The sequence below is a fragment of the Thunnus albacares genome, chromosome 7, assembly GCF_914725855.1.
Source record: "Thunnus albacares chromosome 7, fThuAlb1.1, whole genome shotgun sequence".
Lineage (NCBI taxonomy): Eukaryota > Metazoa > Chordata > Actinopteri > Scombriformes > Scombridae > Thunnus > Thunnus albacares.
This window is the reverse complement of record NC_058112.1, coordinates 11,887,311-11,914,498: the sequence shown is the minus strand read 5'-3', so window position 1 is coordinate 11,914,498 and position 27,188 is coordinate 11,887,311. Positions and strand designations below refer to the sequence as shown.

Here is a 27,188-nt window from a genome sequence, read left to right as displayed (position 1 = left end):
TGTGATAATTTGAGACATGTCGGTTACTAAACTTAGCTACTGAAGTGGAGCTAGCTCCAGTAGTTAGCAAGCTGCTGGAGGATGGAGGGATGGATGTGCGCAAGGGTGTGTCAGAGGCAGTGAGAGCAGGTCAGGTTTAGTGTGGCATGCAGCAGAGAAAGGACTGAGGAGTTGCGGCAAGCCTGCTTGCCACTCTGTGAGTGCTGATTTGCACACTTTGCCCTATGACAGAGCAGGAGACAGACAGACAGAGACAGACGGATAGACACGGAGGCAGGCAGAGATGGAGAGAAAAGAGAGGAAAAAGAGGGGAGGGTGGGTGAGAGGAAAAGAGAGGGTGCTAAAAGCAGCTGGAGATTCTTTGCAAGGCCTTAAGATGTAATAAATCATTTACAGGGCACATAAGGTTTAACTGATATTAAAAGATTTCAAAAATGGCCCTCAAGCTCAACACGCACAGAAAAGTGTAAACACACATGCAATCTGAACATACAGAAAACATCCGAGGCTGGCAAATACACTGAACAAAGCAGTAACTCTTTTAGACGTTGTATGTTTGATAAAATGTTTTTTTTATTGATATTAAAAATGAAAGTACATGAATTGTGCATTTCGGACGTTCTAGCGTGCAGAGGTTAAATCAATAAAATACACACAGGCTGAGTGAGCTACTGACACAGAAAAAGTTGCCATTGCTTGGCAAGATATCTCTTCATATTCAGCGAAAAGAAGTGGTTGTCTTTCACGCCATTCATAAGAACACTAGAGTAGCCTGTTTGAACATTACAATAGTGAATGAATGCAGTCCTAGCAGGAAAATATAGAATAAAATAGAAAATATAATAATAATATTATCAATAATAATAATAATAATAATAATAATAATAATAATAATAATAATAATAATAATAATAATAATAATATAGTAATTGCACTGCCTGCTTTGTTGCACAACTGAAGTAGAATATAATTAGAGACAGGACACAGCCTTGATAATTGAGATCTCTCTGACAGAAAGAAGATATTAAGTATTGGCGTGACTCTTCACCACAGCATGGCGAGTATCCATTAAGTCTCCATTTAATGGGGTGATGCATGACACAGTAGAGGAGGAAACTATAATGTGGCACAGAATGACCTTGCTTCTGACATGGGCTTCAGTGGTTTGTCACAGAGAGCTGTATCATTGTGGCCAGGTATGGATAACAACCTCAGCTGCCCTTCCACAACAAGATTATCCCTTACACTCAGCAACTACTCCACTTCTCCCTTGGAGAGCGTAGATTGTTTTTTTTGTTTTTTTTTGTTTTGTTTTTTTCCTGAGTGCTTTGACTGCTTCAGAAATGGTTCAGCCTGATAGCCCTTCATCAAATGCATAATGGATGGATGATTGGAAGATGTTGAGGGGTGAATGGCAGTCTAACAACCCTGCCTCCTCCCCTCTCCATGCAAATACAGATACATATGGTTGATGCATAAGATCAGAGGCATTGTCTTTTACAAACAAAGACATAGAAGAAAACATAGATAGATAGACAGAGAGAGAGAGATGGAGAGACAGAGAGAGAACAGTGAGGTGTTGAATGATGATAAGCTCTCCACCATAGACAATGACCTTTAGGTGACCTTTGATGTTACTAGCGTCATAGCGACAATATTACCTCCAATTAGGGCAACAACACAACGTTTCGTGTCATTGTGCGTCAGTCACATGTGTCAGTCACATGTAAGCGAAGCCCTAAATCTACAACTGAGCAGACATTTCTGGCCTCATGACCCAATCAACACGCGAAAACATCAGTGGCACTGGCACATAGGCAAAATGCTCCTTAGAAGATCATAGGACACCATGCACAATTACAAAGAAATGATTTAATGAAGGACTCATCATTCCCTCCGCCATCAATACTAAAGTGGCTTCAAAACATAGTGGGTTGAGTACAATCAATGTTGAACAGTTATTTTTCCAATAATAAAGTCACTCATTGATGCTTCCCGTTTCACAGATAACCCTGACAGGTTTCTGGAAATCCATGCAGACCAACGTATTCAGAATATGTGCCTATTTCTGTGACATAACATGCCTAAGCAATCCAGGCTATGCTGTTGTTAAAATATTAATTTAAAGTTACTATGGCAAACGAAAAAGGAACAAAAAGACATTATTTTTGGTACAAAGCATCTACAAAAAAGCCTTACAACTCCAATTGGAAAACAGAGATCATACAAAATAAATCCGTCAGTTGAGCATCAGTGCTACGTATATTATTTGGACCAATTTTTCAAATATATTTTATAACAAAATAAATAATGCCTTTATACAGTGCCCTTATTTGTATTTCAACAAACAAACAAAAAAGCTTGGCGGCTCATTACGCAAGATACAGCTCAGACTAAAGGAAAATAACACAACGTCCCTGGAAACTAATTATATATCTATATTTATATATATATATATATATATAGATGTATATATATATATTCAAGTATTTGTTTTCAGGCAAAAGCATGTGAATACTACTGATATACAATAAAAATAAAATGTTAGTTGACATTATTGCTGTTTTTTTCCCTTTGAATCGAAATTTTTGTGCCTTTCTTTAGAACTGTAAAATAACATCATAACAATAACCATGGAAACAAAAAAAATGCCTAACTTGGAAAAACAGGAATGTCACGGTACCAGAAACTGACGGGGTTTTCCTTTTTTTTCATTGAAACATTGATATGAAAAGAAAACAGGAAAAAAAGACAAAATAAAATATAATCATCATTATCCCACTCGCTCTTTGTCCATGCCATGTTACTTCCTGTCAGAGCAGTCTGCAAAGCCATGGCAAACAGGAAGTACTGTCCCAGAACTGTAGTACTGTCCAAATCCAGGCAGTCCACGGTGTCCCATATATGTCCCCACACTGCTCCCTGTGTCCGGCAGCCTCAGAGGGACAGGAGGAACAGGGACTGGGTCTCAGGTCCCCCTTGCCGCTTATGCTGGCAAGCTAGTGATGAGCAGCCGCTAGTACTCGCTGTGAGCCAAGATGCCAACACAGCCCGTATCTTTTCTCAGTGACACTTCCCCCTTGACATTGCCACTGCCAGGAGCTCCCCCATATCCTTTATTTTCCTTTTTTTTTTTTTAAAAAAAGTCACACTTTCCTTAAAACGGAAAGTTTTAATATTCATTCAAAGAAAAAAAACGTGCTTTTCAACCTCTTCTTTGAGTCCATTCCCAAAGCTAGCACCATGACATTTTTTTAAGCTACACGTTCATTGTTCATAAAAAAATAGTGCCATTTTTTTCTTTACTTTGACGTAATCCGTGGCAATGTGCAATTTTGCAGACTCTTTTCTGCTTTTTGTTTGTGATCAAAAGGTGCTGGAACAGGAATCTAATTTTACAAAATAATTCCTTACAGTGTGGAAGTCCCTTTATAGGTAGAGGTGCAAACTAATAAGAAAAAGAACTAACAGAGATTTTCTTTTTGCCTCAGGAAAAATGATGTGGAATGGATTCTTTCATGCAAGCTGCTCTTCACTTTCAGTTGTCTTCCACAAGGACAAAAAAAAAAACATTCCGCTGGGTGTCCTCTTGACACTTGCAAACCACAGATCTCTTTCATCTTCTTTTCTCCCTTCCCTTTTCTCTTTTGCTTAAGGATCCACCTGAATTGCATTCAGCCGAATTGTTAACTTTTTGTTCATCATTTGTGTTTGTGCCTTTTGTGTCAGTGACTGAAAGAGAGAGGGAGCGAAAGACCTCAGACAGGAAGAATGTGAAGGCATGTTTGTGTGCCGGAGGAGGGTGGGTGGGCGGGGATGGGGGGGCATTAGAGAAGGGGCAGGGGGTCAAGAAGTAGTGGATGAGAGCAGGGGGAGGGATTGGTGGGCTCGGACAGGGCAGGGGAGGTCAAAGTGGACTGCCACAGAAATGACGTCAGAGACAAAGCTATAATCCCCTAGTCTTTTTTTCTCCCTCCAAACTCTTGTCTGTGCAAAGGGCTGGCAGCGGGCTCATTTGTGGTTGACATAGTTGTCCGTGGCAAGCAAGACGGGAGGCAGTTTGCTAGGCAGGCTGATCAGGGGCCTGTGGAAGATTGCTTGCTCCTGGGCTTTGATCTTCTCTGCCTGCCTCCGAAACTTTTTGGCCCTCAGGATGGCGGGGACACCCCTCCGGAGCCGCTGGGCCGCCTTCCTCTGCCACACCTCGTATTTGGAATACTTCACGGTCACATGCTGCTTCCTTGGGACTTCCTATTGTGGCGTGCAGGCGAAAATAGAGGAAAAAGGGAAAAGAGGGAGTCAGTTCATTAGGGGTGATAAGATACTGTGCAATGCTTATTACAATGGAGGAAAGCCTTGTTTATTTTGTGAAAACATTCAGTCATTGTTGGGCCAGTCAAATGGAAATCAAATGTCATTCTTATAGCGCAGAGCGTCATAACAGACTCCGCTTGCCTCCAACTGCTCCTTGTTTTGGTTCCCTTGACTGAGAGAAGCTGTCAACAAGTGCTTAGTTCAGCCTCTTTAACATACTGTCAAAGGGAAGGGCGGTCACTCGCCTCATATACATAAGACGAGCACGTCGTTGTTCACCCAACGACCCGCTGAACTGACTAACCTCTGCAGCCTCCCGAATGACACAATATATAAAAACATTGTCATTTCAAAACCTCTAATCTTACACAGCAAACTCTTTTAAACAGTGTTAAGTGTTGTGCTGAGCTCCACAGATTGAGAAAAAGTGGGAGTGGTAACAGCGAAGCTAGAATTTATGCGTGAGTAGCCAGTGCTCCATCTGAATGGCTTGTTTTGGTCCTGCCACTTGAAGAGTGTTTATCCCCCTTCATTCACTCCAGGCCCGCTCAATAGCCTAAGAACAGCTGGCCCTCGGAGCAGGCTGTACCCATCAAGTCTCCCTGCCCAGACAAACCAGGGACATGTCCCAACTAATTCCCTAGCAGCCTCTTTTTTTGCATTTCAGACAGAGGGTCCATTACTTTCCCCCTGACATTTGCAATATTTATTTATTTTTTGTTTTTGTTTACATCACTAGGAATCTCTCGCCACTGAAACTGATTTCCTAACAAGCCAAACCAGAAACATTATAAACATCTTTTCTTGTCTAAGGGAAGGTTGGAGGGATTTTAAGAGGCCTGGAACACAGCCACAGCTCAGTCTTGTGACCGCAATGAAAGGACCCGAAACACTTTGGCGATTCCCTGCAAGTTTGTGGCATATTTCAAAAAACACTCCACTGGCCAGGTCAGGTGTTTTTGACCGCACAGATCAAAATGCATGCCAGTTTCGCAGAGCTTGCTGTTCCGTGACTAATAATCACACACTCAGAACACACTGTTTTGTTACGGACCAGCAGTCCCCAGCATCTCACAGACTTTCTCTCTCTCTCACTCGCACACACACACTCAAGTCTGTGAGTGACTCTGCCTTTTCCTCAATATAATGTGCTGTGACTGTCGTGATGTTTTCCATGATGGTCAGCACTTTGCATGGAAGGTAACTGCTTACGATTAACCATTGAACAAGATAAACCAGTCTTTTGTGCGGGTTTTAGTCTGTACTCAGTGTCAGGACATAGGGGTGATGCGCAGAGGCGAATGGAGGCACAGGAGATGGGAGGACAGATAAAGATGGGGACAGGCATTGTTTCCCATACTGGTGTGTTGTTGTTGATGAGACGTACCTGTTTTAGTGGTACGGGTATGACCTGTAGAGAGGTGGCCGACACGTCCCTTTCGGACTTGGTGGGTTTGGCACAGTACTGCTCCAGCAGGTTGAGGTCACAGCTACGGAAACAACATTCCTCTACTATCCCACGGTTCTGGGTGCGCCGGTTGTTACCCCTGGTGGGCCTACCTGAGGAGAAACACAGTGAGGGATGAGGAAAGGTGATGAGGAGGGTGAGGGCAAGGCCTGAGTTCTAATGCAGAGAGCACAACACTGGCATCAGAAATGAATCTAGGTTGTTTTCGCAGGATTACTTTGACAATCATAGCAGTCCATGGAGCAAAGAGGATAAAAGGAAATCTATGACCAACTGCAACAAATCTTTTTGTTTGTAGAGGATAATCTGATTAGGGCTATCTGGAAGTCCTTTAATGAGTGAATACACGAGTAAACACCCTGCAATGTAGACACCAGAAGAGTGATGGAGACAGACAGCTGAGCTCTCAGACAGACCTTTGAGTGAGCAAATACATAAAATGGAAACTCTTCTGTGACCTTGTCCTTTGTCAAGTCAGCAGAGATAAAGAGGATGAGGAGGGAGAGGAGGGGCAGAGAGGTAGAGAAAACAGGAGGCAAGGGATCAGTGCAGAGAGAGGGTGTGTGAGGGTCAAAACACAGGAAAAGAATGCAAAACAAGAGGAAGAAAGTAAAGGCAGTAGAGAAAAAGGTACAGAAGAATCAGGTGAGGGGGTGGAGGGTTAGCATGTTGCACAGGGGACCACTATCCGCAATCAATAAAGGCCTTGTTTGAAGTCCTGCACCCCACACAATGTTAGAGAAATCTCATGAGAGAGAAGGCTAGATTTGATTGCAGGAAGAGGAACATGAGAGAAAAAGAGCGGGTGATCCGGGGGGGATGAGAAGGCAAAAAGGAGAAGGAGGAAGCATATCTATGTTGGCCCAAATTGGATAATGATCTCTCTGATTGAAGAAAGGCTTCTGTGGCAAGCAGCACACAAAGAAACAGCCTGTCTGTCAAAGGTGAAAACAGTGGGTGGGACATAGCTAATACCTTTTCTGCTTCAGAGACTGATATCTGAGGAAAGTTATGTTTGTCGCAAACACTGTACTGACTGTGCAAACAGAAGCTTATCCATTTGAGGATTAACAGCTACCACAATGCTTTCCCATAATGCTTTACAGCTACTCCCATCATCACCACAATGGAAGCAATGATCAGAATTGATGTTAATGATCTTTCCTCTTAACCTGACATCAAAAACAGCTCCCTTCTCCACCCCCTCCGACTCATCAGTGTGGTCGCCTGGCCTGGGAACACTGGTGCTGAGGTGACTGGTATGCCTCTTGGGGTGCTATTACTTTACTGGTAAACAAGCGGCCCATTGTGTCGCGCTGAGTCGTGTGTGCCTTCACAGCTCGCCGGCCTTTCATATGCAATGAGAGGTACAGTATGGGCTAGAATGCGCACACTCAGCAGAGCCGCCTGGACGAGGTCTTCAGACACGCAGCTGGCTATAATCTCCCTCTCTCCCTCTCTCTCTCCCTCTCTCTTTCTGTCTCTCAGTCAGTGTGTGTGTGCGTGTGTGAGTGCGTGAGAAAGAAAAATACCAAACACGCATACCACACGGCCACAGACGGAGCGATAGTTTCAGCTATCCAAACAGATGTGTGCGAATGAACAGCAGAGACAATGCAATAAAATGCAGCCCATTGTGAAAACTTGAAATGCTTTGAAACCTACTGAAATAGAAGCCTCTGTCTTCACAGACGAACTGCAGCGCATCCACCAGCTCTCCCCCACACAGCGTCTCTGCCGAGGCCATTTCCACAACGTAGAGCGTCAGGGCCAGTGCAAACAGCAGCGCACGACTGGACGAAGACATCTTCTTGACCTGCAGACAAACACACACACACACATTGCTGAATGAAGCATCGAGTCAACAAATGCAGCCACACATTTCAGCAGTGATGACATATAATATTCTCTAAAGACTCTCCGATGACAGCCAGATGTTGCCTTTCAGTGTGATATACGAGGATCCACTCTTTACGCACACGCATTTAGCACGCTTGTACAAGATGTACGACTTCCAGTGTTAGATGCTCTTCTATGTATTGACCTACTAACTCACGAAAGCCCATTGCGTGAGACAAATGATGCCAAATGTGCAGTTTTACCCCGTTGAATGTTATCAGCCACTGTCACTATGTCGCACCTGAGAGAAGTGCTTATTCTGGAGGAAAAAGTAGACAGTATCTCTGGCTTTCACCCTCTTACACAACTCTCCAAAAGTTGCAAGACCGGCTGCTCGATAGTTAACTAGCAGAAAAGCCAGACTCAGCATATATTTTCCCCTTGCTCACCCTGTAGTGAGCTCACTGACCCTCAGACCTACCGCCCCCTATCTGCGGGCAAAAAGACCAGCTGTTTGCTCCGAGTCCTGCGAACGGCGCACCATCCAGACGAGAGACGAACAGAATACCTCGTAAGTCTTTTCCTTCAGTCCTTTCAGGTAACCTGTTGCACAAATGGCTCAAAGCTTCAGGCGCTCCCCACGTAATTTATGCATCTTGAACTTTCTCTGTTGCATGCAAATTAAGAGATGTCAGGCAGCTCATATTGGTCAAAACATGATGCGCGCAATGCATCTGCTCAACCCGAAGCGGTTTTCTCAATAATAAAGCCAAGAAAATATCGTTATAAAACTGCCAGAGGTCTTTCAATACCCGAACAGTGCGACCGGAGAGTATAAAACTATTTGTTCCCGCTGGTTACCTTCATTCTGCTGTTCTCCGTTCTCCGGCAGGTGTGGCAAAGTGAGTGGTGGCCGTGTCTTTGCTGGGTCTCCATGTCAGATGGCAGTAGTCAAAACGTTGGGGGGTTATTTGGTTGCAGGATTGCAGGTGAGTTAGTTTCCCAGTTGGTGAGGCTATAGAGATGATGTGTGAGAGGCTGTCCCAAAGACCAGGCGACAGGCAAAACTTCTCAGGGAGAAGTATTATATACCAAAACACGCCCATTACACCCACACCCCACCCCCTCGCTCCTCCTCTTCATGGCTGGTAAAAAAAAAAAAAAAAAAAAATGCTCCAGAGACGTTTTATGGAAAAGTGCTTAAAGGGAGAAAAAGCAAGAAGAGAAAAAGAGAGGGAGAGAGTGAGAGTCACAAAATATGGAACAATTCCATAGGCATTTTCCACGTTTACGCACTGTAACCTACAATCACAATGTTTACACACAGGACGCAGACTGAACAAGAATAGACGTAATTCCTCAGACTCCAAGAAAAATGTCAATGTCTCCGCCCTGCTGTAATTAAGATTAACATTCAGTGTGGCCGAGGTCTGCGGCTTCCCTCTGGCTCAGGTGCAAATCTAGTCACCGGGGTCAAATGTGTCTGACAATGAAGTGAATGCTGATCTCAGAGGTTCTCCCATACCTGCCAACATCTGTCTTTCAAAATACAGGAGATTTTTTTTTCTTTTTGGGGGGGTTGGGGTGGGTGGTAGTAGTAAATAAATAAATAAACAAACAAACACACAAACAAACAAACAAACAAACAAACAAATAAATAAATAAATAACCAGCTTCATTTATATTTATGACAAAACTTCAACATCAATTTATCACACAAACACTAATCCTTCTGACTTTTTTGGGTTTTAAGCAGGAGGTGTCAGAAAAGTTACCACAGGGATAACTGACTTGTGGCGGCCAAGCGTTCATAGTGACGTCGCTTTTGGACGTCGTTGCAGTAGAAAACAAATAGCAATTTATATTAGCAGCTATAAATGGAAACTGTTCAGTCCAACTCTGCTTACATTTGCAGGTGTATTTGGATTTTTTTTTCTCAAGGAGGAACGCCGTCCTGCTCTGACATCTTGACAGCAGTTACCTGGCCCGCCTGCCTGCGCAGAGAGCAGCTGCGCACACGCCCCTCGAATCGTTTAGTGGGTTGCCAGGTTGCGGTGACAGCTGAGTTGAAATTGTATGTAGTGTGCGTGGATTGTGTTTCATAGACGATCTGGCAACTTGGATAACACCAGACAAACATACGAAATTTAGGGATCCGTGTATGACGATTATTCATAATAAAGTTTGAGGGCCATGCAAATTTCGAGAGTTTCCCGGGAGAAACAACAAAATGGGAGGGCGCTGGGTAGATGGCTCTGAAATACAGGAGAAAGTCGGGAAAAACGGGAGTGTTCGCAGGTCTGAACGGTTGTCTTACCTGAGCATATACCGGGGTTGACACAGAGGAGGAGAATGATGCAGCAGCACTGACTGTCATTGACTGACTGATGCAGAAATATGTGCTGTCAGAGCTTTGGGTCACTGAAGCTGCATCATATGAGGAAGAGGTAGGAGGGAGGGATAAAGTGATGAAGAAACTGCGCAACGTGACATTTGGCTGCTCACTAACTAAAAAAACAAACAAACAACAAAAACTGATAAAGCATCAGTCACACATTGTGGACGGCAGATGTCAAACACACTTTGTCCTTTCAAAAATCCAGCTGTAAAACCTCATCCAGATGTTGCATGAGCTGTTTTACGGTACACAAAAATAGTTGCATACAACAAGCTGGAAAAAGGGATTTTACATATTAGCAAGTAGCCATATTCACTTTTTCCCCTTTATAACACTGTGTAAAGGTTTCCTTATATAACTGTGGCTTCTGCAGAGGATGAAGATATGGGATATGCTCTCAGACTGACACCTAGTGGTCTTCGACCGAAACTCCGTTTGTTTGTACAGCAGCTTTCACAGGTTCGAGGGCTGTTGTTTGAGCTGGATTGCTGATCCAGGATCTGACATCATAACCTAAACCTGACCAGCAGGAGCTCTGCCCGACAAACTCTCAGAGGTTTGTCCTTTCAAATTTGACGAAACAATGGTTCAAGACACAGTTACATAGTTTTCTTTATGGTCCATAATAATATGTACACCTAGCCCACAATAATGTATTGTATGTATTAATAATTGTTCCTTTAATTTAAGTTGGATTAATCCTGATTGTTTTTGTGATGCTAGTAAATATTATATCTGACATCAATTTATGTATTTATAAAGCATTTTTTCCTCTGTGTACTCCTCCATGAGTTTATTTTGTATTGGGGTTTTTTTTAAACATATAATAAAATTGTAAAATAGGCCATTGCGGTTGAAGACAGGAGGAGAGCAATAAGCAGATTTGTTCCTTTAATAGTTCAATAAGAATCTGCTGTGATTTTAATATAACATCAGGCACGTATGAGCTACTGGACTGCTCCCTCTTGTGGTAGACAAATGTAAACCAGGCATCATTAAAGGAGGATCCATATGATTAAAGGATTTATGTCGGCTCATGCATGAGATAAACAGATAAACATATATACATGTTTTTCCACAGGAGTTGTAATAAAAGCTTGATAGATTATGTAAACATGACAACAAAATGTTCATTTGTGATTCTTTATTATTTCACATATTCTTTTTACTGAAGCAGTAATTACATGGAAGTTTTTTTTTTTAATTTTTGTATATTTTATTATGCATTTACACTGCAAGACAAAAACAGCATTAAACCAAATAAATCAGCAGATTTATAGGTGAGACCCAAATACTAAATTCACATATGTGGAAAATAAAGCCTGTAACACAGCAGAGATATTTTTTTCTAAATAAAATAAATATGATTTAAATATACACTTTAATCTTCATTGTACATTTATGTTTCTTTGATTTTAAAATAACTATAACATATCCATTTACTTATCTTTTAATACATTCATTATCACAGTTCCCTTTGATTTTGGTTCAGATTTTGTCATATTTCTCAGACAACACAGTTTTTTCTTTAAAAGCATGAATGGCCCAGTTGATAAACCCCCCATCATTTCACAAATGGATCCACACCCAGCAAGGCGTTAAACATCTTTGGAAACTTTGCCTTCACTGCGTATTGAGGTTTTAATGGTTGCAACCTTGTCGGCCAGCCACAACAAGCGACAACTCATCATAAACAGCTTCATACAGGAGGTACAGCACAGAAAGACGAACACACTGGTCTCGTCACACATCAGACGTTGCAGAGCGCAGCGGAGAGGAAGCAAACAACAGCAGGAGGGTCACAGACTGGATATGGGCATTATCATGACAAAACACTGAGGGCGTCTGCCAGAACCTTAAGCTCATCCTTCACACCCTCCAGTCCTCCTTGGATCTTCAGTGGGTTGTCCAGGACTTCGACGCTGCTGGTGTATGGATCAAACCTCACTGAAAATGGACGCTTGATACCGCCCACATATGTCCTGCTCAAAGATTAAGATATAAAGAGATCAGAAAACAGAAAAATAAGAACTCAAAGGTGAGGATATCTTTGAGCTCTTCATAAAGCTGCCCCGTCTTAGAATTGTACACCCAAATATTTCACTTGGCCAGAGGAAACTTCCCTTTAACTGACTAGAAAAAAGTTTCCCCCAGTCGTAGTTTGACCTGAAGTGCTGTATATGCATATACACTTAATAGAAACTGGACTATCCTGCTTGTATCAGCACCACATAAGAATGTATAATGGTACTTTATTTCATATTTGCTATTCTTTTACAAACATTCACATGCAGATATTTTTACATCTAGTGTGGCAGGGATGTCATGTGCTATATTCTACTAGAGACCAAATACTGTCAAAACACTCACTAAAGCTACTTGTTTTGCAGGGCGTGCAACATTTGATGTTTTTGCCAAATAAAACTACAGCGTTTTGCCTTGGTAAGAAAGACTACATTAGTAACAGCTGTCTTCTGGCTGCTATGGTTGACCTACAAAAGTTTGTGGCCTCAGGGGTTGGCTGGCTGTTTTCTGACCTTGTCCTTACATAACCTCTATCTCTCTATCTTTTTATTTTTTCCATCTTCTCTCTTTCTCTGTACATTCTTGCATATTTGCATGTTGTGTGAGTCCAAATAAAAAAACAAAACATATAGTGCAGTACCTGAATTTCTCCTTGGCATCAGAGAAACTCTCAGAAACAAAGTAGACAGGCTGGTATGTCTGGTCTTGATAGGGCTGCACCGCTGCAGCCTCTGGTTCGAACTCCCTCGTCTCTGGTTCATCGGACAGAGAGTGCTGGATTCAAGTGAAATAAAAAGATGGAGAATGAGGTGATGGTGGCTGTGATTATTGTACTTTTTTTTTTAATTCTGGGAAAGATAAGTACATTAAGCAGAGAAAACATGCCGGAACGCACCACAAGCTCTCCATAAGAGGAGAGCAGTCCAGCGCCGTAAGCCTTCACCTCACCATTCTGTTTACACAAGCCATACTCAACGGTGAACCAGTACAGCTGGCAGGAGAAACATAAAGAGAGTGACTGACAAAGGGAAGGATACCAGTAAGAACATTCAATTAATTATTTTTATGTCACATTTTACATAAGCACTGCTGGCCTTACTGTGGACAGTTTCTCAATATCTTCATCTGAAGCACCCAGTGACGCCAGACCGAGGTTCTGCAGAAGATAATCCATTATCAAAATATAGTAGTGCAGCATGGAGAAATAATCTGCAAGACCCTGAATTTAATTTCAGTGATCTTCCCCTCACCTGTGAAAACTGGGCAAAAGTGCGGTCAGCCAGCATTGGGACGTGGCCCAAAAGTTCATGGACACAGTCACTGAAGAGAAAGAGAGAGAGAGAATTAACTGTGACCATATTTGATCCAAACTGAAAAAAAAACCTTACACAGATAGATTTAACTGAATACAGATTTTTGGGATCACAAACTGGCAATTTACACTGGTTGCATTACAAAACAATGGTTACAGAGTGAAAAATAACTCCGTGCCCATTGTGAAACTGGAGAACTGAAGACAGAAGTTCATTTTCTTACAGATGACCCAAAATGTGAAAAAAGGAACTAAATGAAAAAAAGAATATTTCTCTGAGCACAGACTACACAGACAGACAAACACAGACTTTCCTTTCTTTCCTCAAGAATAGAACTTATTTAAACTTCTTCCTTTGTGAAACAGTTCATGTGTCAGAACTGGGAGATTTATTTTAGAATTATCTATTAACTTTTACGTTAGAGATGGAACCAACAATTATTTATTTGTTATGTATTTATTTGCAGTCCCTGTCTCTTGTCAGGCTTTTCAATTACTTTTATTTTGGGTTAATCTGTTGATCACACTTTGATTATTCTTCTTATGTATAAAATGTAAAAAAATGTTGATTGCAATCTAAAACCCAAAGACGTTCGGTTTAATATGATAAATAAAAAAACAGAGAGAAGCAGCTAATCCTCATATTGTGAAACTGGAACCAGACAATGATTGAAAGTTTTGCTTGAAAAAAGTGACTCAAACAATGAATCAATTATCAAACTAGCAGCTAAATAATTTTCTGTCAATTGACTTATTGGTTTATTGACTTATTGTTTCAATTCTACTTTATGCATAGCAATGAGTAGATTTTTTTCCTGTGCTCTATTTCTAAATCAAGAAGTGTTTCTCACTTAATCAATGTTTGTTATCAGTAACTAGTTGTTTTATTCTATGCGCTTTGTATTTTAACTTTTTTGTGAATTTATGTATCTTATGCTCTCTCTTTGTTGATGTATTTGCTTTGTCAACATGTTCAAAATAACATGTCAACAGTTAGTTTCATCAAGATGAATTGAGAGACAGAGCGAGAGGTTTACTGGGAGGTTTACTCAACATTATCGTAGAGACATTGATAGCACACATATTTTCGATGGCAACGGCCAAAATGTGTGGCAGGATTTGATGAGAGAAGCAAGAGGAGTCACAGATATACTCACGGCTCTGGGGAATGCATAGGAGAGGAGGCGTGTCGGATGTACTGGGTGCACTGGAACACCCGGAATGCCAAACTGGCCAGAAAATCTCTGGCTGAGAGCAGACCCGCCACAGGACGCAGCTGGAAACCTGTACGCTCTGTGTGTGTGTGTGTGTTCAGGAGGCGCATGAGAGAGACATAGAGATAGGTTGATTAACAGTGTATTCCCTAAACATCAGCTCTGCTGTGTGTGTTAACATGTCATCTCTTTTTTTTTTTATCCCGTCTTTACCTTTGAGGAAGCGTGACACTTCTTCCAACTGGGGAATGTTGTTTGGACTGTACCCACAATGCCTTTCCAGCAGACGGAAGGCCTCAAGGTATTCAATGCAGGCATGAGTGGAATACAAGTCCCTCAGGGTTGAGTAGACTTCCCTCCTATTTAGGGATATAAATGCATAAAAAAAATCTGATCTCTTTTTTCAAATAAAATCTTTCTTGTTTCCTTCTTGAATATAAAAAATGGGTAGAAACCTCTGATTGGTGTATTGTGCAACAATGAATGATAATAAAATCGATTGTAAATCATTTACATGTACATTTAATCAGTTTTCTTCAAATGTATATTATTTTTTTCCTCTGTTTTATGTTATTATTTTCAAATCCTATTTACATGTCTTTTTATATTGCTGTGTGGTTATTTAATATTTTATCTTAATTCCATTTTAAGTGCTATGTAAAACAGTTTGAATTGCTTTCTTGTTTAAAGGTGCTACATATATAAACTTGCCTCACAAATCTATAATCACATGGACTCTTTAGTAACTTGTAATTGATGGAATCATTCGTTTTTAGAAGTAACCAAAATTAATGATACAAGTGAAACTGCACTGACTTGTAAACTATTCCTGTCAATCTCACAGATACATTTTACGCTCAGACGAGCTCAAGCTGCCACAAATAGACTGCTTTGATAGCACCCTTCCATTTGTAACTAATTTACCAAAATACCCATGCAAGGCAAATCATATCCAACTATCTCAGAAACTGTATGAAAGGGACTGAGCAGTGAGTGGATGCAATAATGTTCTGATATGGAAACAGCAGGAAGGTCAAGTTAAAGACAAATTTCTTTATAGTGTAAATATTGATTTCATGCTCGGTAGTGTAAATTTTCAGTCTTTACATGCACATCGTATTCACAGAACTGAAAATGAGCATGCAGCAGCTCTTACCATGTGCCAATCTCCTCATCTGTATATTCCACTCTGGGAATCGACTCCCCACTGCGGGCAGAAATATGTATAAATGTATTAGGAACAAAGTTTAGTTGTTTTGTCTGTTTTTCATATTTTTCTTATGAATTTTGTGTAGTATTCAGACAATCTGCTGTATCTCACTGTCTGTATCTGAAGGCAATGTCTCCAATCATTTTCCTCCTCTGTCTGTAGGCAGGGTCTGTGTAGCCCTGTTTAAATCAAATATATCAAACACTGATCACATTTTCTGTGTCATGACATATTGGTCCAACAATAACCAGCCTAGTAATGAAAGTCTTTACTTACAGGATGGTCTTGATCTAAGTCTGGATCAAATTTTGTGACCAGATGATGACATCTGTCCAAGTCTGCTATTTTCTTTGGGAACCAATGAACTAGTAGAGAAAAGAGGAAAAACTTCAGTTGGGTTAGTGATTACTTCTGCAAAATATTGAATACAATGTATTTAATGTATCAAATGTATTTAATAAAAAAAAACAGTGAAGGGCATTACATTTGACTTCTTTGGTAGTTTTAACATCTTCTGCGTTTCTTTTGATGGAGCTGATAAGAGTACTGACGTCTGAGAGGTGCACCTCACAGCGAACAAAGTACTCCAGGCCTTCCAGGCTGTCCTTGGGCTTCCGGCATGGTCGTGTCTCCAAATGGTGAATCTTAGCTTCAAATGTCTGAAACACAATCAACACACTGAAATGTAGGTCCAGCTACTGAATGCTATTGAAGGCTGACGAAGGCAGGGTGGGTATGTGCATTTGTATTCGCTGTGCTGTATTCTGGATGCACACTATTTATACAAGTTCTTCATTTTTGACAAAAGCAAGGTTATATAAACATTTAAACTATCTCTTAAAAATCCACAGGGTGTCTCTAACATGAGTTTTAGCAAAATGGCAAAGAAAAGTAAACATAACATGAGTTTAGGGCAGGAAAAAGTCTATTGGTCTATGACTGACTGGTTTGTCAAAGGATTTAAGCTGTATTTTGGCCAACTGATAACTTCAAGCTAACTGCTTCTATTTAGTTTAGATTTTTTAAAGCAAGATTAAACACAAACATATTGTTATAACACATAAAACAGTAGGACTGATACTTCTTAAAAACACTCCCAAATAAGTGCCAACCGGTGACACTGCACTATTTGCATTCTGACTAAACCATATTGACCATATTTCCACCTCAGTTAAATCAAATTGAGTTTGGAAGTGATCATCTTCCACTGATAATCAGGATTTTACTGTTCAGTAAAAAGATGCACTTTCCCATATCCGTTCGTGAATGAAACAGCATATTATATGTACAGTATATAAACGCTTCAAAACACGTTTATCTTTTTAAAAAAAATGTTTTGGCAGATTTTGCTTTCGTATACACGGGCAGGCTATCATTTATTGCAACCTAAATATATTAATAATTCCTGAGAACTTTCTTTGCGGATATCTTGTGATACCTCGAAAACTTTAAGGGTCCGCGACAGCACAGGTGTCTTGGAGTTCCTTAAAGTGAAGAAGAGGTTGAGAAGCGCTTTTCCATCGTCCTCCTCAAATACAATCTGTTCACTGGCCTCTGCAGCCTCTGCAGCTGCAGCGGCGGCTTCTCTCTCCTTCCGTGCGTCCTCGATCAAGCTTTGCCGTCTTCCGAGGAATCTTGGAGACTGTTTCAAAAGAGAAATTCAAGTCATGCGTATCGCAAATGCTTCGATTGAACCCACTGACAGAACACACTGGCACATCAACAAAGCGAGGTAACTGCTGAGCTTATCTTACCTTTTGAGCATCACTTTGGATATTTGATGGGAGCGCTTTACATCTCCAAATGCGCATTAGAACAGCAATGCAGTCAAGGTATACCTAAGACATAGCTAAGACTGAGTAGGAAAATATTGCTGCCACATCACACATGTTAGCATACATGCTTTCTTTCTATATGGATATGATGTGGTGCGCATTGGGCACCGCCGCTGCGTAATGGGCAGCTCGCCAAGCTATCTGCGCGCAGTAGTGTAAGAGCTGTTAGTGTTAGTGAATATCATTTAGATATGTCATTAACACAATCATAGACTACTACAGTCTAAAAAAATAAAAGTGGCTGATGTCAAGTGACTCTATTGATATTTCTTACCGTTATGGAGTCAGATCTCTCCAGCTCGGATGCTGCTCTGCGGATGCTCTTTGAGGAGGACGTGGAGCTAGTTGAAAGGGGCATCTTTAGGAGCAGAAGTCTTCTGTATTGTATTTTCTTGCGTGTCAAAGAGTGACTGAAGTGACAATGTAGTTGTGGCGCTCTTCAGACCTCTCAGACTGTGCTGTGCGCCCACAGCAGGTTCCACAGGTTCCCCTTTTTATGGGGTCATTTGTTTGCAGTTTCTGACGTCAAACACGCTAATCCCACTCTAATCAATCAACACACACATCTCCAACTTGCAGCCGTCTATACACAGTATTGGACCTTTTATGAAGTACACACATTAGATTTTGAAACAGGGAGCATTTTCCTGTTTGGCACATTCTCAGTGATCTTCATAAAATGCAAATTTTTAACATTGGCAATAAACAATATCTAATATATTCAAAGTCATTAGTTATCATTTAATTGTTTAAAACTGTATATTTTAATAGAAAATCACCAGACAATAATACTTTCCTGATCTGTCTAAATTTCAATAAAAAGCTATTTTGAAGGGTTTTTTGTTTGTTTGTTTATTTGTTTGTTTTCTTAATTAATGTTCATTTGATTCATATTTACATCATATGTAAGGTGAACCTGTGTGGTTTCAACTAACATTTGGATACATTGTAGTCATCTTTAGACAATAATCAAAGCCTTGACCTCAGGGTTTTACATAAAGGTTAGACCAGAAAAAAGTCAACTGTGGAAAATTAAGTCACTTTATCAGGTCAATCCAATCTCCACAGCTCCTCACAAATTAGATTTGATTGTGGAAAAACACACACATGCACACACAAGTAAGAGAGAACAACACGTTTTCCTTGTTGGGTCTGTTTCTTACCTCAGCAACAACCACATCAAGTGAATTTGTACCGCTTTTGGCTGAGGACTTTGGTGGTTAACGTGATTGTGAAGTGATGTACGGTGCCCACAGGCGAGCGGAGGTAAAAGGATTATCTGTGGACCCTTTGGCCACATGCTGCCACAGTAGCAACCTTGCAAGGGTGCAGAGAAGGCAAGTGGGCCCCAGTGTGACTCTTCCCCCAACCTGAACAAACAGGCAGAAAATGCTAAAGAGCACTTTTGTAGCCTCGGGCACAGACAACAGTGGTCCCTTCTTTTATTGGGGGGCGACTGAGTGAGTATAAAGAAAGAAAGATAAAGCAAACAGACAATAAGATACAAATCACCTTTCCACCTTGTTTAAGCCTGTTTTCTGCATGGGAGACGCGTAAATTGGTATGTCTTTGGAAATGAAGGTGTATTATGTTTTTTTCTTTATCTTGACCTTTTTTGAAAGTGGTATGGCATAAAAGTCTGAGCAACAGGCAGCAGCTTGACATTTATTCTGAGAGAGGAACAATTATCCATTTTATGGTTTGTTGCGTCTTTGCCTTTCAAGTATTTTTTTTTTAATCTTGTAGTTGCAGCATCAGAAATCGCACGAATTATGCCTCAGGCTGATGTATGATAAAATACAGAAAATTCACATTACTTGCTGTCATAATAATTCACAAGTTATTGAGGTACCCCAATTAGCCAGATAACATTTGACATTCAAAAATATCATACCATTCAAAGTATACATAAACCAAACAAAATATATAAAACAATTGCATTCCAAACCACAAGAGACCTAATGATCGTACAGCAGCCCAGGTTTGTTCAAGTTCAACCAGATTTTGTGTCTGAGGAAAGACAGTGAAGCTACAGGCTGAATCAGGATCAAGATAAACTGATATCGCTCCTTCTCCTCCCTCTAAATGTCTTCTTTCCTGTGTCAGCCCAGTTTATCACAACTATAGCCTATTACTGGTTGAAATCGCCCAGAGAGAAAGCTTTCCCGATCTTCCCTGCCCTTCGCTTTATTTGCTATCTATCCTGACCCAGACATACGGCAGCCGAGTATTTCCAACTCATAGTCAAGTGTTGAACTGTATATAAATGCAAGATGATAAAACATGCTAAATAATTCTAAGAAAGTTTTCAAATGTCTAGTTTATGCTTTGTCCTATGAGGGGCCACACAGGCCAGAATTCATTCCACCTGCAGGTGGCCAATGGATTTATTTTACAAATGATAACAGTAATATTAACTATCCCCAAACTGGCAGTGTGTGTTTCTTTTTCCATTAAAAGCATAGAGGAACTAATAATTACTAATGCATTGTCCAAATCTTTTAGTTTTTCCCATATTGTGTTCAGTGCATGCTCTGTTTGTTTCCCTCTAAAACTTCAGCAAGGCCATGTCCTTCCCCTTATGACCCGCTTTTAATATCCATAGAACAAAGGATAAAGCCACAACAGATTGAGATAAGCCAAAACATTCCTGGCCTCACTTAAGAAAAATTCCTCTTTTGAATTTGGGCCTGTTGTTTTTTTAAACAGCTCTTGAAGCTCATGCTAACAGAGCACAGCTCAGACCACAGCACGCTCTGGTTCTTAATGCAGGTTTAAAGCCAGTACATCAGAGCATTGCATTGGCACCGAGCTGAGAGACAGCAGGAAAGTTTATGACTACAAGCTCAAGATTCTATACAAACATACACCAAATGTGAAACTATTCCTTTTGTATCTCATAGTGTAAATACTCAAGTGGTACCTCCACTGTGGTTGATGGCTTTTACCTCTCAGTGAGGACATGTTAATCACCTATAAAGTAACAATAGGCCTACTGTACAGTATTTGGCAACTCTGACCAAGCTCAAGATGTTACCATTACACATATTTGCTTTGCTTTTTTATGTTGCATGTATGGGTGTGCTTATTTGCTGTTATTGTTATTGTGTTATTTACCTTTTCAAACAGATTAGTAAAGTTACACAGTTATCAAACACATTCTAAACTTGTCATTTGGTAAATCAAGGTAGGCTGACGGAAAAAGAAGACGAGTGGCCCAAAACAATTTCAGCTTAGGGCCGCTAGATGGTCAGATGTGGCCATGTCTGATTTAAAATATAGTCTATGCACATATCACTGTGACAAATATATGTTTAATATATATGCATGTAAATTACAATTTGTCAATTAAGGCCTTACATCTTCTTCAATATAGTGGAATATAAACTTATTGGAATGAAATTAAAGCAAACTTGTTTTAGCTTCATCCGAAATTAACATTTTATATTGTTATATTACAGAACACCACTGAATTAAGGGACCTGTCATTCAAATCTCAAAGTGTCTCATCTGTGCTCATGAGAGAGATTTGGAAATTGGAGAAGTGTTTTAGAAATTTATGAATATGCATTTTAAGGTTTAAGAGATTATGGCATTCACCTTCTCCTACAGGGCTCTTGATGTGGTGTACAGTAGCTCAGATGTAGATGGGTAACAAAGTCCTTTTTCTCTGTGTGTAGTTAGGCTGACTCATTGTCACCATTGAGTCGACCCCCATCATTGCTCATATCGAGGCTACCTTTTGTTAGAAATGTTGCACTTGAAGAGGCGATATCTCTCTGCCATTCATCCCTCTGTGTTTATCCAATTCTGTCTTCTTTTCTGGAAGTGTCGGACGTGCCCACAAATGACACCAGAATGATAATTATTACAATTATGTATTGATTCAGTAGCAGCATTGTGGCATTGTGAGTGTCAGCTTTTCCCTGCATAATTGTGGGACTTCAAACAGGCTAATTGCAGCTAACGAGACCAGCTGGGCCATTATTCATCATCCTCCACATTTCTTTTCTCTCTGTTGCTGCTGAACAATGCTGGTCACCTTTGTAGGGATCATTAGACTCATCCAGTTGATAAAGAGAAGAGGAAACACAAAATATCTGTTCTATTAATCGCAATAATGTTGGGTAAACAGCCTCAAAACAAGCATATCAACTTCTAGTGCTTGTTGCATGACCAGCCATACTCTCATGAATTTGCACGTGTGCACGTCTGTACATGTGTGACATGTGCATTAATGTGCATTGTGAATATTCTGTCTGTATAGCAGTGAATGCTCTTACTTTTTAGATATTCTCCACACAGCAACCTGCAACTGCCTCGAGATGTTTGTTATGATGATATTTGATATCTAAACATTATTGAAAAGCTGAAATTCAGAGATTCACACTGAGGAAAGAGAAACTTTGCATCTGTGATGCTCGAGCCACCCATCTGATTGTCTCTTGTAATTAAGATCAAATTGTATCGCACTTGATTTGGCTCAAGCACAGATGCATCCATGGTAACACTGACAGAGTAGATATTGTATTTGCATTCATTCTTGCAAGTCAGAAATGTGATTCCTGGTATATTTCCACAGTTGTTTGGGGAAAAAAATTTATCTATGGTTAAAGCTTTCACATATTTTGTGATTTGTCATTCTTAATTTTTACTTAAATACAGATCTCTAGTAAATGAAGAATATATAGACAGGTGACTAAGGAAAAAGAAAGAAACACAGCAAATTCAGATGCTTCCATACATGGCGTGAGAGGTCAGGCAGTCTCCAGATCTCAAAAGCATAACATGATCACATATTAACTCAAAACCTCTCAAGCAACTGAGAAACTCAGTATAACTTGATGTATTTTAGGTATTTTTATTCCCTGTAAGTCCTGTGCTTTCATGAAATGATGCATAAATTATCACCTCTCTCACTCTCTCTTTCTCTGTTCCTCTCTCTTTTTAACAAGGCATCTGAGCATCTGTGACTGGCGATGACTGTGATTGTTTTTGCATGTGTCAAAATACAGCTGCCAAGTGGAATGGCTAATCACACAGAGTGCTCCTCCAATGCCTGTCTACATGTGTAATTTGACAGCAGTGGCATAAAGTGTTGCTGGGGTGGGCGAGCGGTTGAGGGACTGATGCTCAATGGTCCATGTCAACTGCCATCATCATACTGATGCCATGGTGGCTGGCAACTACAGCTGCGGCTGTGACACAACAACCGCACACATTACCAGCAGGCTGGCGTGACCCTGTCACAGCTCAAACTGTCACTACTAGGACCCGAAGCAGAGTCTTTCCATTCATACTAAATGAACACTTCATTTCCCTTTAATTTTAGTCGTCTGAGCTATTGGCGTCAAGTTTAGTTTGTTCTCAGTGTGTGTTTTCTCACATTCACACAATGTACAAATGTAATTTAATGTGATCCCATTACGACCGTACAGAGCAAGATGATTGAAATTTCTAAATCAGGTACAGAGTCTAAACTTATAACAAATCATTCCTGTCAAGTGTTTGCACATTTGCTCATTTAGAAAAGAAACAGCATGTTATGATAATAAAGAAACAAGGATGTCTAAAAAATACAGTGGTTGTGACATGAAATTAAAAGAGGATGATGTATTTAAAATTTCCCACCAGTTCATTGCAAGAGAAGGTAAAAGGAAGCAGTGGCTTTCATTTTTTTTAAGCGATTTGTTGATACTTCATTATCTGTGCTTTAGGCAACATGTGCTGTGCTCCTCTCTCTCACACTATTTGTTTCACGAGCAGCATGTGCTTTTCGAAAATGTCATATCTGATGAGTGTGATTGCGGTCCGGATGCATCCACATATCTTCTGTGTGTCATGTCAGATTTGCCTGGCAGGATAAAAATTCAGTTGAGGAGTTATAAGTCATTCAACAATGATTTCCATCAATCACTGTGAGTGGTCTGAGAACTAACTGGTCACACATAGCACAAATACGTTTATTTCTGGCTTAATGGCTCCAAGGAATGATGGAGAAAAAAAATCCAGATTTAAGATGTTAAGATTTATTCAATTATAAAAGTATTTTGTAATTTTTGTAGAACAGTGTCCTCTCTCATATGCATGCACACATTTGCACACAAACATACTGTAAACAATGATTTGTTTAACACTTGTAGTTCATTATCTTAAAGCTACCACACATGCTGAGAAGACACTCTTACGACTCAGCACTTCTCATCTCTGACCTCCCTCAGTGTCCATAAACATAAACCTGTTCTTCGATAAGTAGTCTAAGCACCATGTTAAAGTCTTATCCAACCATTTGCCCTGTGTCGGGGTCACAGAAGCAGCATAATGACGTTGTAATAGTGGCTATTCCCCCTCCAGCAGTGACACACGGCTCTGTGGCTGGAGAGACTCCTAATTAGATTTACCTTTCCTTAATGGGCCCCTGTCATCCACCAGCCTGCAGGGCCAAACTACAGCATGACGAAAATCAAGCAGCTGGAGCCTCAGATAAACCCCACCTGTAGTGTTAGTACTGCTTGTTCTGTCAGTCATATAACTGAACTAACTCTACTTGTTTACACCATTAACATATGTCCAAAAATCATTCATGTCTGATAATAGTTCTGTTCACATGATCAACCTGAGAGAGATGTGCATATTTCTTTTCAAGCATTTTTGAATGACTAATACCAAATTAAGGCAAAGCTGTTACAATTATAATTCTGCTGTATTACATCATTATTCACTTAAAAAGCATCATAAAACTGATACATTTTCAAAAGCAATACAATAGCACTTTTACCAGAAAAGTTGCAAGTAAGGAAATGATGCATGCAACTTGTATCGATGTTCTTGGGTGGGGTCTCAAGCATCCTGTGGATGTTGACTGATGTAAATAAGACAGTGAACTGTCTACAGTTAAGTATGTGAAGTGTGAATGTTCAGTGCCTCCCCAGCAGGATGTCACTATGTTTCACACTCTATGACTGGCTGCAACACATATTGTATGTAAACTGTGAGAAAACACTGTTGGACCAATTTGATGAGCACAAAACCACAGACATTAGTGCTGTTGTTTTGCAGCAGATTTAATTTTTTGACATCAGATATTTACACCGAAATATAGTTATAATACCTTACCTCTTCTCAGTCTTTAGGGTTTTGTAAGTTTTGCTTAAATTAGCTTAATTAAGTTTAAGGATGGAGTTTGCAGTTTGATGACCATGAGATGTGGTTGAAAGCTCTGAAAACCTTAACTTTTAAGAACTTAGGCCATTTAAATGTTATGTCTTCTCTAGAATTTTATTTAATATTCTAACATTTTAAATGTTTTATAAAAGTACAAAGCCCCTAAAGTAATGAATAATGTTTTTTTAAATCAAGATATTTAAAAGTATGCACCAGTTTGGGGCCTCAAATGACCCTCAAATATTTATTTAACTTTGGGGTTACTGATTGTTTTGTAGCCACTCAGCCAAATTCTTTTGCATTAGAAGCTGTTACTCATTAATACACACACCAAAAAGTTTTATTTGAGTCGACGTGCCAGATACAATTTAGTTATTTTGAGATGTACTGTCCTCTCAAAAGTCGTTGCCATCTGTGTGCTGAGAGCAGTTAATCAGACCCTTATATATGACCCTGTATTTTTTTCATTGAGAAGCAGTTTTCTGGGCTCTTCATAAATGTCCATCTAAAGTTTTACATTTTCCCTTGGCTGTATAATTGATAATTGATAAAGTCTTAATCTGTGCAGTCTTGGCTAAGCTTGTTGTCTTTTTAAAATCCGCATCTAGTCATTGTTTGACATTCTGAGGTGAAAATAAAACAGAGTTCTCTCCATTTTTAAGTATCTGTGTGCATCTGAAGGTGGTTAGCTGCAGGGTAGAGAAGCATGTGAATTTAAAGTACATTATCTTGTTCCTTCAAAATAATAACTCCAATATGCAAATCTTGTTAGCACAAGAGGAAACCCTAAATTAAAGCACTTAGAACAAAAACATAACTGCTCTTTTGAAAAAAGAAATATTAAATATATATTATATATTTGCAGGGTAATTCCATCAATAATTAGTTTATAATAACATGAAAGTTAGTGTGCCCTTCACAGAAAATCCTTAACTGTCAGAATTTAATAAAACCTGTTTGGTTGTCAAAATTTTGATGCTGGAATTATAGGCGGGGAAAAACTGTTCCTGGTCTTTTACATTTTGTCTTATTGTCGTATTTGTGTGTATGTGTGTGTGTGTGTGTTAGAAGGTATTATGAGTTGTTTTTGTTGATGGCTAAAAGGTTTAGCTGTCGTTGCAGAATCAGAATGACAGACACTGCAGAGGAAAACAAATTTAAAAATATAAAAAAAAACAAACAAACAAGATGTCATGATTGAAATTGCTTATCGGTGCAGATGAAAGTCAATTGCACTCAAATCGCGTAAAGCATGAGCAGAGAACTCAGCCTGCCATAAGTTGGATCGATGGCTCTGCTGAATTTGTTACGCATACAGGGCCTTCTGACGCAGCCACCTCAGAGGAGATGTAGTAGTTCCGTTTGCCATTTTTCATCCCTCACCTCCCACTTGAGACCCCCTCCTGTGAATAATGACTGCAGCTGTGTCAATGTGGCTGCTAGGCGTGTGTGCACTTGTTTGTGTGTCTTATTTTGATGGCTTTTTACAGTCAGTGTGTATGTGTGTGTGTGTCTGTCTGATTATGGTGTACAGATAGGCCATTACCCATGCGTTAGGAGGAGAGGGGCTTAATGGACGACAGAGGATGCAGGGGCAGGATGGTTCGTAAACACCGCCCTGTCCTCCTGGCCATATCAATACTGCCATCTAGGAGTTTGACCACTTCATTCACAAAACCAATACCCCGGTGGGATGAGGTGGGCCAACGTAGACGCTGTTGCTACGTGTTCAATCAACGGAAAAAGACAAGTGCTATCATGATATCCACTTTCAGAGGGATGTCAATTTTTTTCTCTTCTCTGTTTTGTGTGTGCATATGTGTTTGTGCAAGTGAAACGAGTGAGAAACAAAGACAGAAAAAAGAAAGACAGAGAAAAGTAAATTACAACAGGGGCAATGACAAGACTACTGTGGTGTCCATACCAGTCCTATTCTAGATCACGGCTAATATAGACAACAAAATGTGTACTTTTCTTTCCAAAGTTTAAAATATTGATTAGAGAGCTTTTAAATAATAAACAGCTCATTCTCCAGATCTGTCTGCACTACACATACCCACATTCCACCAATCAATGCTGAGGAATTGACTAATCAATGTACAAAAATGTGAAGACAATTACATACAAAGGCTCAATCACTCATTTTTGTTTTTATCCACTTATTGCTATTCATAGTCACGAGGGCAGGAGCCTATCAAAGCAGGCAGAAAGGCAGAAGGCAAGGAGACAACTTTGTCATCATGTCACCAGTTGGTCACATAGCTAACACAGAAACTGACAAACACATTCACACCTGTTGATGATTTTTCTGTGTCTTTTCAGCTAACTTGTATGTTTCGGGTTGTGAGAACAAAAGTGCAACCAGAGGAAACATAGGGAGAAAATACAAACTCACAAACGTTCAGAACC

General features: G+C 40.1%; 2 protein-coding genes across 3 annotated transcripts; both read right to left on the bottom strand.

The window, feature by feature from the left end:
- Positions 1 to 551: 551 nt before the first annotated feature.
- igf2b (insulin-like growth factor 2b) lies at positions 552 to 8,698 on the bottom strand. 2 transcript variants are annotated; one of them, XM_044356678.1, is made up of 4 exons: positions 8,483 to 8,698; positions 7,448 to 7,598; positions 5,702 to 5,874; positions 552 to 4,251 (listed from the first exon to the last, which is right to left on the bottom strand). In XM_044356678.1, exons 1-4 carry the CDS (start codon positions 8,555 to 8,557, stop codon positions 4,012 to 4,014), a joined length of 639 nt encoding a protein of 212 aa, XP_044212613.1. In that variant the 5' UTR covers positions 8,558 to 8,698; the 3' UTR covers positions 552 to 4,011. The 2 variants fall into 2 exon arrangements, with proteins under 2 accessions (XP_044212613.1, XP_044212612.1); XM_044356677.1 differs by lacking the exon at positions 8,483 to 8,698 and adding an exon at positions 7,923 to 8,066.
- A 2,511-nt stretch (positions 8,699 to 11,209) lies between these two features.
- th (tyrosine hydroxylase) lies at positions 11,210 to 18,068 on the bottom strand. Its single transcript, XM_044356757.1, has 14 exons — positions 17,872 to 18,068; positions 17,535 to 17,618; positions 17,219 to 17,422; positions 16,265 to 16,439; positions 16,057 to 16,145; positions 15,892 to 15,959; positions 15,727 to 15,777; positions 14,784 to 14,929; positions 14,514 to 14,649; positions 13,295 to 13,364; positions 13,144 to 13,200; positions 12,940 to 13,035; positions 12,685 to 12,818; positions 11,210 to 12,001 (listed from the first exon to the last, which is right to left on the bottom strand). Exons 1-14 carry the CDS (start codon positions 17,971 to 17,973, stop codon positions 11,842 to 11,844), a joined length of 1,572 nt encoding a protein of 523 aa, XP_044212692.1. The 5' UTR covers positions 17,974 to 18,068; the 3' UTR covers positions 11,210 to 11,841.
- Positions 18,069 to 27,188: the final 9,120 nt, after the last annotated feature.

Coding starts and splice junctions, on each gene's coding strand:
- igf2b (XM_044356677.1), bottom strand. CDS start 8,051: ATGCTGAGTCTGGCTTTTCTGCTAGTTAACTATCGAGCAGCCGGTCTT. Junction 7,599..7,922: donor AGAATAAGCACTTCTCTCAG/GTGCGACATAGT, acceptor GTTTGTCTGCAG/GTCAAGAAGATGTCTTCGTC. Junction 5,875..7,447: donor AGACAGAGGCTTCTATTTCA/GTAGGTTTCAAA, acceptor GTTTCTCCTCAG/GTAGGCCCACCAGGGGTAAC.
- th (XM_044356757.1), bottom strand. CDS start 17,973: ATGCCCCTTTCAACTAGCTCCACGTCCTCCTCAAAGAGCATCCGCAGA. Junction 16,146..16,264: donor AACTACCAAAGAAGTCAAAT/GTAATGCCCTTC, acceptor TTTCTCTACTAG/TTCATTGGTTCCCAAAGAAA. Junction 12,002..12,684: donor GATGCCAAGGAGAAATTCAG/GTACTGCACTAT, acceptor ATCTTTGAGCAG/GACATATGTGGGCGGTATCA.